The sequence below is a fragment of the Haliotis rufescens genome, unplaced genomic scaffold, assembly GCF_023055435.1.
Source record: "Haliotis rufescens isolate VD_foot unplaced genomic scaffold, xgHalRufe1.0.p SCAF_67, whole genome shotgun sequence".
Lineage (NCBI taxonomy): Eukaryota > Metazoa > Mollusca > Gastropoda > Lepetellida > Haliotidae > Haliotis > Haliotis rufescens.
Window position 1 is genome coordinate 556,326 of NW_025964358.1, and position 16,352 is coordinate 572,677.

Below are 16,352 nucleotides of genomic sequence, written 5' to 3' on the forward strand. Positions count from 1 at the left end.
CACAGCGAGCCTCGCCGTATCGTTCCCCATGTACTGTGTATAGTTAGCAAGCATGAAGCGATTAGACGTCGTATACAATAAATCATGAATGGTTGTCTACAGATTCAGTTCGAATAGTCGCGACGTAAGCGTTACATATCTGCTCCATAAACTTTTCTAAATGAAAGTATACGTTTTAATATAACCGATTCATGATCACGAGAACAAAGAGACGTGATATCCATACATGACGTTCCACGCGGTTTCTCGCAAGCACGATATTTTCTTCCCAGCTTTGTCGTTACCCATGTAGACCTATTTTTGTTATTCCGTATACATGCGAGCTTCGAAACAATAGCTTGACGCCTATGCGCTTACTCACGTCCCACGTATAATTACTGATCAATTCCCCGCCACTGGCTCGCGCTCGCTTCCATGTTTCGCCTTTCCGATTGGTCGCTTGAAGTCACGTGGCGTGTATTATTGTAGGTACCGCGAGCGACTCCACGCTTGAGAGGCTTTCAGTGTGAGGAGAGTAAACGATCACTGCTCTCACAGTAGTCGGTCAGCTAACTTGGGTCTCTCTCCCTTCACGGATTACACACGGGAGGATATCGCCAGATTCAACTCAACCAGCTGACGCTTCCTCGTCTATTCCAGATTGATCCCGCCTCAGTCGTTGAGTAGGCCGGCGTTCGCGCATGTAGAAGCGTTGGATTGACAGAACGCGGAGAGTAGGCACTAGCGTGGCACCAGAGTACCATGACAGATCGGGACCCCGATTCTTCCAGGAATTTGTTGGAAGGCAAACAGAACAATCTCCACAGAGTTAACAACTGCGCCATGAAGTCGGAAAAATATCTCGAGGACTATGAACGCTTGAGGTCCAAATTGGCCCAAATTACGTGCTATCTGTACGGTTTGGCAGCGGTTGTTGTAGCCGGGATGTTGATCCTCATCGTTATTGTAGCCGTATTGTATGGGAAACTGAGTTATGATGTGGCGCACCATTCACACCAGCCCAAGGTGGGGGAACAGATCGCCAAAATTCTTGAACGAGGAAAATTATGTTTACCGTGCAATGAACTCAGATTGGGACCAAGTCCCGAGGAAGAGAATATGCTAAACAAGTTCACACGAGAAGAACATGACAACGTGGAAAAGTGTTGTGTTGAAACCCCCTCACAACTCTTAGAATTACTCGAACTGGTAAGTCTCATTTATATGAAATACATCTTTCATCCTACACATCCACACATCCAATGTTACAACACATCCACTGTCACCGAACACCGTACAAGCATCAGTATATGTACTATAGGAGTCCCTTGAATCCCTATGAAGTACGCCTGGTTTATGTAATTCGTATATAGAATCGCGTTAACTCATTTAGATTATATATTGGCCTATGTTCTGTTTGGGGAATTGGACAATGCCGTTCTGTTCCGACACAGTTGGACTACTGTTCCACTGTTTCGATTCCAAGACGGATTCATGTCATGTCTGTGACGCATACGTATATCATGTTTCGCATATGTGGGTTGTCTGACAAGGCTTGAATGTAGACGCGGTGGTGGAACTGATTTTTTCCATAACACCGTCCGCTTTCATTCTCCCATGGAACTACAGTGCTCCCGGGGTGTGCATCTGTCCATTGCAGGAATCCCCTGCTGAAGGCGCATTCTTCCACTCGTGAAATACGATAACCGGAAATGGAGCATAACAGCCAACATGTACTTCAAACAAATTTTGATTTTAATCACAATTCGTTTCGGGTTATCCCGTTAGGAAATTGATAACGTGCTGACTGAAGCACAGAGCTAATATAATTTCCAGTGTTAGACCAGATTGAAAAATGACACTTTTTTCTCCTCATCCGTTCGTCCCGTTCTACGCGCCTTGTCCGCGAATACAATTGGCATAGTATAGTTGGGTAGCGTTTTAAATCATTATTGGAAAGCCGTGCTATTTTTGAAGGTAAAATCAATATAAACAACACATGCAAGTTGAGAGCGTTAGGCTGACTGATAGAAGTGACGTCGACTCAATGCTATCGGAATGTGTTTGAGAGACTCTCATCAATTATTGACAGCAATATCGGTAGGTAGAGACCACCTGGTACGATGGGGACATGCTTCAGGACCAATGTCGACATTTCAACACGGGAAACAGTATCAATGCAATAAGCGAGGCTAATTAGTCAAGATGGGGACTGAATACATCAATGGGTGACAAGGCACATTAATATTTTATTGCGCGTTTTCATCGATATTATGGAAATAATTGCCACAACGAAACTTCTATCATTGAAGTGTTGAAGGGAGCAGGTGGGTCAATGCGGCGCTCTAATCGATAATGTTTATCAGAGACACATGTGATTTTATAGATGTTATGATAAGTAAAAATGAGAGAGAGAGAGAGAGAGAGAGAGAGAGAGAGAGAGAGAGAGACCGAACATTATGTAAGCTACATGCGTGTATTATATGAAACATGAAACAGTTTTGAGGTACATCAGACACTATTTCTACACAGAAACAAGTAAACCACTCAACCAACCCAAAAAATAAACAACAGCGTTGTCCCCTACACCCATACGCTCGAATTACAATGGTCAATGTATCCGATTCAGAAGTTATTCTTTAAATCCCTGACGGTCAGAGACGTAATTCTTACGGAATACATGAACTAATCAGAATATGACAATACAGCTGTCGCACCCAAAACAAAGAGTTACTAGCGATCTCTACAAAACTAAATGGGTAACATAAGTGTCAGCGTCCGGTGTCATGCCAAGGCCCGAGGAACCCATCAACTGATCATAAGAGCTTCAGCTGAAACGCATCTTCTATGGCTCCTATCTCGCCCTATTTTGGTGTGTTGTCTTCATACCTTGCATCACAGTATCAAATATGGGTATAGTCAAGGAAAAGTTAGCTGACATTCGTTTATCAAACAAGGAAATTAAATAGGTGGCATTTTAACCACGTAGAACTTATTACTCATGCAGGGGAGGATATAGACGTGCCTGTTTCGGAAATGACTAAGGCCTAGCGTTGGTGCAGCCCACAATGCAGTGTCTACTATTGGTATTTTCACGAAATAGTTACATGACATTCGTTTTTCAAACGAGGATGTGAAATAATGAATTAAACAATACCTGGAAATTCTTACTCATAATTGGGAAGGATCAACGTGCGACTGTTTCGGATATGATTTAGACGTAACGTTGTCACAGCGAATATACATGTGTGTCATTCTCGTATGGGCTTGTTGAATAAAAACGCTTCACATTTGTTGCCAGTGTCGCAGTAGTCTTAACCTGGACCAGGTGTGTTTCTTGTTGCTGGGTACTCCTGAATAGAGCGCACTCCTCAGGCTATGTATATGGCTGAATATGATATTGTGGGGATTGTTAGCAATACGAGATAGAATTGATACTTGACATGTATTGAATAAATATCCTGTACATTCGTAATTCAGAACGTATTGCCTTAGGGTATAATTCGTAAAAACGATTGACGTTATAGTTCAAGATTAGAACTGAAAAATTCAAACATCCCTTTTTTGTAAGTAGCTGAGATTTGTTTTGGACTGGATTTCAATTCCTCCGCAAAGTGTCAACAGATGCAGCCATGATTATAGCGTTATTTCCATATACAAACACATCCAGGGGATATGATATCAACCGAGAGTACTTCAGCCCACGCCTACACACACTTTTTAGGATCTGTGATGCCAAATTATTTACTTTGTCCAACAAGTTTGAAAAATAGTAAGGATATTCGTTATGGTAAGCAAGTTGTAGCCTTGGTTTTAGAATTATTACTTAATATATAGGTTTTTATAAAGTATGAAAGTTGTCCGTCTCGAGTCAGCAGCTCTCCCTGTCCCAGTCCCCTCTGATACCCGCTACCCACCTGCTTGCTTGTTCCCGCCCATTGACAGGTACCTGGCGATGGGTGACACCCCTCCCGTGGGAGGAGGTTCTGTGATGACGACTATCAAACGTCACGTGACACAGGGCGGGACTAAAAGTCCCGGACATTTGCAAAGCCGCTGAAGACATCAGTAAATATTATGGTCTCGCAAGGGGTGACGTCTAACGAGATAGATTCATAAAGGCTCACATTATTTTCTGATATATTCAAGTTACAGAGGTTATTTTGTTAAGGGGTTAATTAAAATATCTTAAATCATATCAATGAGACAGACAATTTTGTGCTGTTATTTATATTTGGTTGGTACTTTCTTTCAAAATATGTCATTACGCTGGCATTGTTTGGTGTTAATGGAATTATCAAGGGGTTGGCAATTTCTTGATCTTTATTAAGGATGATTGACAGCGTCTGCTTGACCACAAGGTGTTGTGTGGCGGACACGCGAATGGATGACCTTTAGTACCCCTGACCGGTAACGTGACACGGACTTGTATCACCGTATTATCCCAATGTCTGTCATAGTTTATACTGATTAACTCTTTCATGTCCCGGTTCACAGTTCACCGTAACCTTATACAAGATCATCTTGCTTATAGATCGAATTCGACCTTCGCACTTTTTTTCTGACATTTTCATGACCAAGAGGGCTTCCGATCGTGGTCATGAAAAATTCAGTTAAAGATCAATATTTTTTAGAAAGCAAATTAAAGAGCGTGCGTTTTGGTAATAATGCTTATCAACGTCCCCTGTACTTTAATTAACAGTTAAAGTTACATTATTTATACTCGTTGTTAGGTTTATATGGGCAGTTGAATAATGCATCCCACAGAGGCTCTGTATCTTCCGATCCATTCATCGTTCTTACAGCAAGCTCACAAGCTCTTGTTTGACCCGCAATAGCTTGATCGATTTCTCACTCACAGAAAGACTTCTTAGTCAAGGGCTTTTCAGTTGTATTTTGTTATCTTCTAGACTTATTACAAAGAAGAGGCAGTTTATTTGATTAATGATAAGCTGTGAGGGTGTTATTGAATTATCAATTTGGGAATTCCTCGTTCCGTGAGACAGCTTGATTTATGTCACACATCTTCGTCAAGATTTTAAGGATATCTAAAGTTGTTGGATGCAACACAGCGCCAACTACAAGACAAAACGACGCTTTGAATGATAAATTTCAAGAAAAAAACAGACTTTTTGAACGCTTGTACCGACTGTTGAAAACAGGTTTGGGGAAACATGTAGACTTGCTTAGTTTCTCAAGATCTATTCCTAAACCAAAAATAATGTAAACTTAAAAAAGGAAAACAACCGAAAATGTTAAAAACCGCATCCGTTTTCCTTTAAGAGAATTGCATCCATCTAAACCTGCAAATTACAAAAACCGAAATCATATCTTTCTTTTTTTTGTATTTTTTTTTGTATTTTTTTTTTTTCTTTTTTTTGGGGGGGGACTTGCAGCAAGGCTAGGCGAACTATGTATTATCTTATCGTATCATGATCATTTCTAGTTTCTGTCGGATAATGTCGGGTATTGTTCTTGTCAACTCAGTGATGTGTTCCTGTAAGCAGGAAACGATTAGTGAGTTACGAGTTTCGAGTTTAATCCGGGTATTAGCGTTCCCAAACTTTAATATGCTACATTATTAATACGGCGGTTGTTGGCTATGTGTGCAGATTCCATCTGGACAACAGCGCAATGAATGCAATGTAATTAATATCACTTGATCCGATTGATCGTAGGATAAGTGAAAACCCAGCTTCACACGCAATATATGCGTCCTGCTATTTTATCCTTATTCGTTCTGTTCTTGACATTCCTTTGAAGAGTAGGATAAAATATGTAGGGCTTATTTTAGGTTTTTTTTGTAACGACAACGACGGTGACATGTAACGACAACGAAGATTACAATGAACAGTATTTGCACAATTAGTGTTTTGCCTGGCAAACGTTAGTCAGTGTTTATTATGCCCGAATTGTCGTATGAGGCGACTAACGGGATCGGGTGGTCAGGCTCGCTGACTTGGTTGATGCATGTCATAGTATCCCAATTGCGTGGATCGATGCTCATGATGTCAATCACTGGATTGTCTGGCCCAGACTCGATTATTTACAGACCGCCGTCATATAGGTTGAATAGTGCTGAGTGCGGCGTTAAACAACTAACAAACAAAATATTATTCCCACATGTTGATGTTGGAATACATTAAAGCCCACTAGACAACCATAATCTGATGATCGGGGTTCGGATCCCGGATTCGACTCAATCTAATTATGATCCTTGGTCTGTCAACGCAATAGCCATGTGTTTTAATTCTTCATGAATGATCCAGTTGTCTGAGGCGACGGAGACTCCCTCCGTGGTCTACTGGATAGGGCGTCTGCCCTGAGAGAGGAAGGTCGGTGGTTGGATCCCCGGCCGCGTCATACCAAAAAATGTTAAAAGATGGTACTTGTTGTTACCCTGCTTGGAGCAGGAGTCAGTGTACTGTGTCTGAGTGGGGTATTCATGTGACATGCGGCATGGTATTGGTGTGGGCTAGCACTATAAAACCGGCGTAAACCCTGACTAGTACTAGCACACACACAACACCACCCACACATACGCACACACAAAACACACACTACACACACACACACACACACACACACACACACACACACACACACACACACACACACACACACATACACACACACCAAACACTAGATGACCGCCTCCGTGGTCTAGTGGTAGAGCGTCCGCCCGGAGAGCGGAATGTCCGGGGTTCGATGCCCGGCCGCGTCATACCAAAAGACGTTAAAAGAGGATACTTTTTGTTACCCTGTCTGGCGGTCGGCATTAAGGGGCGAAAACAAGGACTGGTCGGCTCGGGGTCAGTATACTGTGTCTGAGTGGGGTATTCATGTTAAACTGCGGCATGGTATCTCAGTGAGCTAGCACTATAAATCGGCATCAGTGATGATACTGCAGTAATCTAGACTTGCCAAACATTATAGACTTGCATGGGCTGTATTGGATAAATTTGTTTCAGGGTCTGTATGACAGACTACACACCTCACCTACAGCGCCATAATGTCGGGTTCGAACCCTGAATCTTCGCGTTCCCCTAATGTACAATGTGTGAAGCTTATACTGCGCGTCCCCCGTAGGACGTCAATACAATAGTGCACAAGCTCTCAAACACTGCTCACGCATCCATGAACCGCCTCATTCTGTACTTGAATAACACCCGCCTCAAACATGCATTCCTCCTACATTCGGTTGAAACTCTTTAAACTTGAAAGCAATCAGTCCCAGAATAGCCCTGCTTGTTCTAGCTTGCTCGTCGACGCAGCACAGTTTGATTGATTTGCTGTATGAAAATGTATAACAGCCTTGAGGCCGATCAATGAAGCGAAACGGGTCTCACTCAGGTAACGCGTGGCGTCATCTTGATTCATTCCTGCTCAATCTGTCTCTTGCGGTATCTCATTACTAATTTAAATACAACAATACAGGACTATCCAATATATTCAACTTGATAAACACTAAATCCTTGCATATCTAGCTTCATAACGTCATGAAATAGACCAACATTGATATTCAACCCATGCATGGTCACATAGTCATTCAAGCGTGACTCAGGTGTACGTTTTATCGACGTCCGCCCCTGTATTAAGGCAACACAGAATTCTCTCTCCCGTGCCTCGTCTATTGGGAAATGTATCGATCTGTGTAAATATTAATGTGTTAATTCAAAACAGGTAATGTTTGTAGGTTGTCACCACCTTCATATACGCGTCAGGAAAATGGATGTTTGAATAATATTTGTCAGATTTGAAAATATTAGCATTGAGATTAAATCACAGCATGTTGCTTTTCTAGGTTCATTTCGTGATAACAGCCCGTGTGTGACATATTTGTGTCAATGCTTATATCATTTCAATAATTATTTTCATATATACAATCCTGTCCGCGTATTGATTTTTAATAAACATTACAATATGCGCAAACCTTAGATTACTGTGCTTGTGTTAAAGTTTGTGACATCAACCGGACTATGTCCATAATATATCCATTTGATTTGTTTGTTGTTTAACGCCGCATTCAGCAATAATCCAGCTATATGACGGCGGTCTGTAAATAATCGAGTCTGGACCAGACATGAGCATCGATACACGCAATTGGGATCGATGACATGCATTGACCAAGTCAGCGAGCCTGGCCATCCGATCCCGTTAGTTGCCTTTTACGACAAGCAAAGTCGCCTTTTACAGCAAGCATGGGTTGTTGAAGACCCATTCTACCCCGGATCTTCACGGTTAAAGAGCGTGCACAGTAATGCTCAATATAGATGTGTTAAAAATGCCCTTAAGTCTGAAGTACGTGTATGAATGTGTAGAAACTAGGTACAGCGTTGAATAAACACACCTCTACACGCCCCACAATGGCTGCCTAGCGAGGCCTTTGGTATGACACGATATGATATAACGTACGGTATATCTTTTTCAATACCTTTATTCACAGTGCTCTTAAAAGGATACATAAAGTCACTCACCAAAGCAACGACATGCTTTATACACGGTAATATATACTTTATGCTATTTTCAACCCCTTCAAGTGATATTATAGTATACTATACAAAAGAAGTTACAGAAGACCCGATTTATCATACGACAATAGTTATTCTGTCACAGCTGGTGGTTATAGCTACTGTGGGTTTCATGACTTGTTTGGGGTAGTATATGCTAACAGCTGCACGAAAGGAAATAGTTGTAAAATATTAACAATCTCATGTTTTCCAAATGGCAATTTTACTTTGGACAAAAAGGAGTCGTCGAAATGGTATAAAGCTTTCATTATCAACTTAAAAACCTTTTGGCATGTAGGCTTTTTATGTGTATGATTACTCCATTTTAAACGTGAATAGAGACTATGGGGCATTAGCTATTGACCAAATTGGGGTGTCGCGTGACGGAGGAGTGTCTGTTACTTCGCGGAGCTGTTTGTGACAGCGTTCCTCGGACAGCGTTCCCCTCACGAAGCTTAAATAATACAACTCGGGATAAATGACGCGAACACCTGGTGTCATCACTGATGCTCAGTGATCTTTTCCCACGTTTGCCTCCCACTCCCTATGGAGATTGTGTTGACAGAAAACCGAGAATGAGTATTTTCTGGCGTTAGCGTTTTGAATCCACTAAAAAATTAGACATGTCGTCAGAATCCGACGCCAACTTCTTGAGAAGACGTTTGCTAAGACGTGACGTCTCATCAACGGAACTGACGTTAGTGAGCGCTGTTAGGCACGCCATTACTCCTGTCATTTTGTATCACGACGCCCATCATTGTACATAATACAGCTTCATTGGTGCTACATTGTCTCGTCATAGTGCTCTATGATTTCGCTCTTAGCTGAAATCCACTTTAAGTCACTTTCTTTTTCATGATTCCGTTTCCTTATGACTAATATAAATCTGGATTGGACGTAACATGAATAATAAAACATATATCACTGATGTTGGAATCATGTTAATTTGCTACAATGATTGAAACATGTCACGATGAGAATGAAAAATGCATGGAATAAATAAATAAGACTTGAACTACGAGTATCCAAGACGTTACATGTATATGTACGAGGATAATAAAGGATACTTCTGTGTCCTGGGATGTCACACTAAAATGTCACCTGTCTCCTATGTCGTGGGGTAGCAAAAGTTTATATCTATACGCATATATACTTTATTTCTAACGAATTGTAATGCGAATGTTTATACCGTTATAATGGCTGCACCTGATGTACCAAGTACACCTTGATTCAGTTGAGCTGATAAACATAATGTCCATATCGCTATGCCAATAAACAACAAATAAAACAATGATGCATATTAAATTTATAGAATTGTATATCGGAATTATGCATTTACTTTCCTGTCGATTGTTGTTTTACGTCAATTGATATGAGGCCAAAAAGGAAATATTTGTTTTCCGGTAAATCAACCGACCATCATTTCACTTGCGACCATAAAATGGTTATCCCTTATATCATCCAAGGCAGCTCATAAAAGCGACGAAAACCTTTACATATTCATATATTTGTTTGTTTTTATGTTTTTAACGCCACACTCAGCAATATTCCAGCTATATAACGGTGGTCTGTAAATAATCGAGTCTGTATCAGACAATCAAGTGACAATCATAAGAAAGGTCGATTGTACGATTCCGATTATATTATGAGCATGTGTTTCTGAATCGTTATCAAATAGTGATGATACCAGGTGTTCGCGATAAGGTGAACGTATCCTGCCTCACGTGATGCACCCATCACAAACACATACAAAGGCAAGTCAATTGTGGATATAAACAATTAGTGCAAATGTGCATGTCCAAGATACCCATTCCTCCAGATATGTCACCTGAAACAGAAATATTTTATTGTTTGGGCCTGAAATGCTAAACACATCACACGAACAGATATAATATTACTCTCCCGTAACCTGTTTTAATTAAACACGCTCCACGTGTGTGTATTTATTATCATAAATAGTCTACAGTCAGTGGATGCTAAATTACCTCTGTCACATCTGGATTGTGTATTGCTATTGATATGAAAAGGGATGCTGGGATGAGTTGGGATGATAGGAAATGCCTGAATATGTGGGGAAATTTTGGGAGAAACATTAATAACTGTAGCAATATAAGCCTGGAAATATGATTGCGAGTTGTTCAATAGGAATGCAGACAGATGTCGCGAGATTGAGGTCAGCCAGTCACAATAACTACTGTTTATAAAACAATGAATGCTCCACGTTATTGCCAGTCATAATAATACACAAGAGAACCATCATCATAATACAACGTATTTCAGCTATTATGAGTCGTCAACCCTCCTTCTCTGGAACAACGGTTATGTAGAATTGGTCCTATTTCAAGGAAATACATGTAGATTTGATCTAAATTATGCAACGATATGTACGATAAATTGTCATTAATTCATTTCGGTGCACGGGTGGCCCATTGTTTAAGGCGTCACAATTCGTTGTGCAGAGTTGCGTCCTGTGGGCACGCCAGGAACCTCGGATCCTGAGTTCGAATCCCGGTTCGACCCGATTATGTTTCTAGATTTGTCAGCACAATAACTGGCTCTTGGGATTCACCAAATTGTTAAACGTCTGAGACCTGCATCTTTCGAGCTTTTCTCCCTCCGTGATACTGAATTACTATTCACAGCGGCGTTATACTCCTAACTCACTCCCTCACTCATTGGCGTTATGATCTGCATTGGCACTTGCACTCGAACAAAGGAATAATCGAAATATATTATATGGTATCTACACTTTTAGTTTAATTTTATTAAAAGAGGTTTCGTAGTAACAATTGATGTCTCGTTTCCCGTTCTCAAATACAGCTGTGATTAAAATATAAAAATGTTTCAACACTCGATAGTCCATCCTTTGTGGAATAAGAAAATTTCAGGAGAATATCCAGTGTCTCCTTTTAAGTATCCCCCACATCTCGACCCTCACACGTTGAGGACGCTAACATCTAAACACACAGACACACAGACTGGCAACTCACCAGATTGACCCCGGAGGTGCTTGGTGAAACTTTGTTTTGGGAGCATGACATAAGATGCTTTAGATATACGAACTCTTCATTGAAGGTGTCTTGTTTTGTTGACTGTCATGTGACCGTTGGTTGGCTCAGAGCATGTCATGTTTACTGTAACATGATTTTTGATTGGCTTACATCATGGCATGTTTACTGTTGTTGTCTGCTTAATTCAGCCTTGGCTAGGTGGCGTCACGATCGTTCCTCACGGGATCAGGCACATGTGCACATCTAAATCTTCGTGGACGTTTTTGCACTGAGACTTTGGATAAAACTGGATACTGACGATGAAAATATAAAATTGACTTTTAAAGATCAATAAATCCTGTTTTAGGACCAAAGGTAGTTGCTTGAACATTAAAAGGCTTCTAAGCCGATCAGTCAGAACATATGCTGTCTCATTCTCAGAGCATTCTTTGTCATTACGCACAAAGCTTTAAAAGGGTTTGTTCGTCTTGTATTTAACGTAACTGATCATGCTACTTAAGTGTAACTCATAAACAGCTTCCTTACGTTGTTAACCCTCGTACCACTTTTGTGAATTATTTCACCTAAATGTAAACATATTGTTGATATGACGATCACGACTTTCCTTAGTGTTCACCAGCTTTTAAAAGTGCACATGAAGACGTGGCTATTTTCAAAACAAAAACCCAGAATGTGGGTCACGAATTTCACATGTCACCTGACCTCTTGACATATGACCTTCGACAGGCCATTGTTAAACGTCCTTGAATCACGTATTCCCGGACAGGCCAACGACCCACGCGGTACTTCACCTGAAGGTCATATGCATAATCATTGACGTGTTTTGTTATTTTGAAAACTCAAAAATTAGGATGGGTGGGTAGCGGAGTGGTTAAAGTGTTCGCTCGTCACACCTCAATCCGGGATTGTTTCACTACATGTGTCCAATGTGTAAAGCCTATTCTTGGTTTTTCTCCGCCACTATAATAGCTAAGAGCAATACTTCCATGTTACCTTCACAAGATATTATACAAAATACGCCGTTGTCGGTTACTATGGGCAAGAAAACGCCTCATTATGATATCACCAACAAGATCCATTAACAGAAATCTCCAGATTCACATCATATGACTGTATAAGAAGGTTTTTGCACCCTCCAATGCGAGCTGCAAAAAATAATAATATGCCTGCATAGAAATTTTGTCAAACTAAATATTGAGTCATGCTTAATGATGGATTAAATTATTACTTTTGACAACCCAAGTTTTAAAGCGGATGAGAACATTTCTTTGAAGTGAAAACGATGAGTGGAGTTCTCATAGTAATCTGTAAAAGCTGGTTCGAATCATCAATAGGCCAACGTCAGACCTCGAGCTACAAGATGCAGGCTATTTCAACACATCAGGAGATCAAAACACAGTCTTCTATTCCTACATGTAAAGTTGTACAGTGAAGATGAGTTGGACAGAGAAGATAGCTGGAATCCCTGGTTGACAGAGAAGGAGACAAGCCGTTACGCGTGTCAATGGCGGAGCTCGTTTGATGTCGAGGTAGCAAAGGCGCGATGGCGCCGGTCTGACAATTGTAATGTGCTCTTCATCTCGCCTCTGATGGTACAGGCGATGGTGGCTATCGCTACAGTCGACCCATCATAAGTTTCATATTTACATTCAACCACTTGCTGAAGTTTGTCAATCAAGATTGATATGTACTTTACTCTGCATCCGATGAAGTACATAGATCTGAATCCACGTAGAAATCATTGTTTCGATTCCTTCTGAAAATGGACATCGTGGTACAAATTCGTTTTGAAGGCATTCGGGGCATGGAAATAAAAAGTTACGTTCGTTTGTTAATCATTATGTCCCACGTAATGAAATGATATTCACAATTTCTAGTTCTCTACAGCTTGAAAGCTTACTATATTTTCCAGTCATATTAGGTGACCAGGCCTTTGAAACATGAATACAATGCGTTAATTAGCTATTGAAGCGACACACATGCTATTCAATTCTGGCTCGTTATGCAATTATGCCAGTTCAATTTGTAGGATCATTTGCGAGGGAACATGGCTCGTGACATTAATTATCCAAATGAAAAGAAACTGGATGAAATCCTGTTTCGAGTCTGTACCAATTATACATCCATAGTACCTACTCACTGTAGGACCAGGGAGGAAATAATGAAAATTAGCCTTTGAAATGGTCAGCTCATAATGCCTAGCTCATGGAATTGTGGGTAATCGTTATCTAGTTCAAGCCCTTCGCTCTAGACTGTACCAATCCAAACAGAATTAACCCAAGCGCTTGTTCCTCCTGCAAAGTGTACCATGTTGAAGACTCCAATTCCAACCCGGTGCTTGTCCTCCCGCGGAGGTCTATTAGTCCTCATCGATTCTGTCCTCCCGTTTAAGACTGGTTATTACAATCCCTTGACGGATTGACTTTGCAGGAACCATTGTTGCGATGGTAATTTTCAGCTTCCAGAAAAACGAAAAAATCTTTGGAGGAAGTAATGGATCGGCATCACCGGTGTCATGAGCGCGTAACGACGTGGTCATAACGAACATACTCTTCTACAGCCTTCTGTAGCAGTTGGTGCAGCAGCGATGCTTTTAGTGGGGGACAGATAAAAAGGAAATGCCAATAAGTAAAGGTTTACGATCCTTTGAAGGGGCCGTAGATCCTACTAATGTTCTTAGACTATGACAATTCGAGAACCGAAACATTTGGTCTATGGTGGAATGTGTACTAATATAGTACCAGCTCGCCCAGAGCTGTTTATGTCTTGACTAAGGCCATGTCATTAACAATTACACGGAGTACACCTTATTCTACATCAAGGAAGATAAACGATACGTGTGTTGCAATGCTGCAGCTCCGGTATGACTTGGTATTAAAGAGACACTAGGCTGAGGCAAATTGGTAGTGCCAATTAGTTTGTTTTAAGTCACTTATATTCCGTTTTGTTTATTATTTATGATAAACCAGATCGTTGTTTATCCTATTCCAACAGATTCGCACTGGGCACTGATTACAAAGTCTACACGTAGATTGAAAAGGGATATGAACCTTAGATCCTTACCTAATAACAAAAGGGCATGCATGTGCTGTGATATATTGCGATATATGAAGATGTTTAAGCTGATTAAAGTAATTTGGCCAGGCGATGAAACTACTCTATTGGGTGATCTTATGGCGAAGATGCTCGCTCGAAAACATTGATTCTTCACTTGAGTGCACTATATTAAACTCATTTTGGTTTCGCCCTTAGAACATGTCTGTAAGATTGATAACCGATTAATATTGAAGACACGGAAGTACCTAACGCACACCCACTACCAAGTTTGGTTACTTACCACTATATGTCTTGAACACGCCCCTTATGGTGCTTACATTATTATATAACACGTGAAATATGTTAGGCAGCATCTTTCACAACAATTTATAATTACTGGCCATGAGAGCATATCCGATTGTATTGCAACAGCAGACCACGTTAGGCAAGTCTGACAATGACATCATGCTGCGCGCGCATATGTTATTTGCATAAGAACACGTGTTGCGTGGTCAAACATTGATTATTAAACAGGACGTAGATGAGATGTGATTTGATTTGGATAATGCATGTTAGTTTCCTCGTGGCGGTATTATCAAATCTACCTCTACACCTGTAAAAACAAAACATTCATTTCAACATTCCAAGATACGCATGACGATAAACAACTTAAAAATAGAAAGAACACTATGGCCCTTTTTATAGGTAAAGAAGTGTCACAGATGAATCACACAGGCTAGCAAATTATTTCTGTTTCCAAGCGCCGGAGTATCGAGTTTATTCCAGATGTACTTCGTTTCATGTCCCTTTTCTTATCACTCTCCGATACCAGAGCTGTCAGTATCTACGTATACAACCACGATCGCTTGTCCGTTTCTAAGACGCCGTGGAGGGTATGGCATAACACATGTTACAGATATGTACCCGTTGTAATATATCTGTCACGATACGGATATACTGTGACATATGGCATTACACAATGTGCATGTGGATCTGCTGTACGAGAATCCAATGTCTGCACAGTGTTATATCCTATCAATACTTACTTCTGCGTGCAGGGTGCCTAGCAATTGGTAAGAGTAACGGGGGAATAGCGGCACCCTGCATAACCACTATTTAGTGCAATAACAATTCTGTAAAGCTTTGGCGGTTAATGATCCAGATAACACGTCCCATGCCAGCAGATGTGACTAAGTGCTTAAAGGATTTGATATTGCACAGATCCAGATTTACGCGTATGTTCGATAGCGACATAAATATATAAAATATGGTAACAGTGGCTACTGAAAGGTTAACAGGCACATTTAGGAATAACAGCAAATAAGTCGATATTGTATAACAGTACTTATATCGGGGTAGTATCACACAAAACAGACCCTAAACAAATAACAATCATATTATTTTTATCAACATGAAGTGGTATTACACACAACATACACACAACGCGAAGTCATAACAGTTATAAATATCGGGGTGGTATAACACAAAAGAGACGCATAACAAGATGGAATGAACTTATCAATATGGACGTGGTATAACACAAAAGAGAGACACAGAACGAGATGGTATAACAATTATCACTATTAAAGTGGAAAACACAAAACAGACACACAACGAATCTTACATTTTTCAACATCGAGATGGTATAACACAAAACAGACACATTTACGAGATAGCACAAAGCAAGAAGATATATGTCGAGATTGTTCGGCTTCAAACAGACACATTTAAATGATGTACAATCGTTGCTACGACATGACATTAAGAAGCTTCACTGAAAGGCAACACAGCTTCTGTAAACTGCTGATACGCTTAC

At 40.6% G+C, this 16,352-nt stretch overlaps 1 protein-coding gene across 1 annotated transcript in view; it reads left to right on the plus strand.

Annotated features, from left to right (window-relative positions):
• The first annotated feature begins 470 nt into the window (after positions 1-470).
• Positions 471-16,352, plus strand: part of LOC124110683 (tumor necrosis factor ligand superfamily member 10-like) — a 70,415-nt gene continuing 54,533 nt past the window's right edge. The window contains exon 1 of the mRNA XM_046470024.2: positions 471-1,188. Within this exon, the coding sequence (XP_046325980.1) occupies positions 742-1,188 (447 nt within the window). The 5' untranslated portion in view covers positions 471-741. The remainder of the gene's footprint in view (positions 1,189-16,352) is intronic.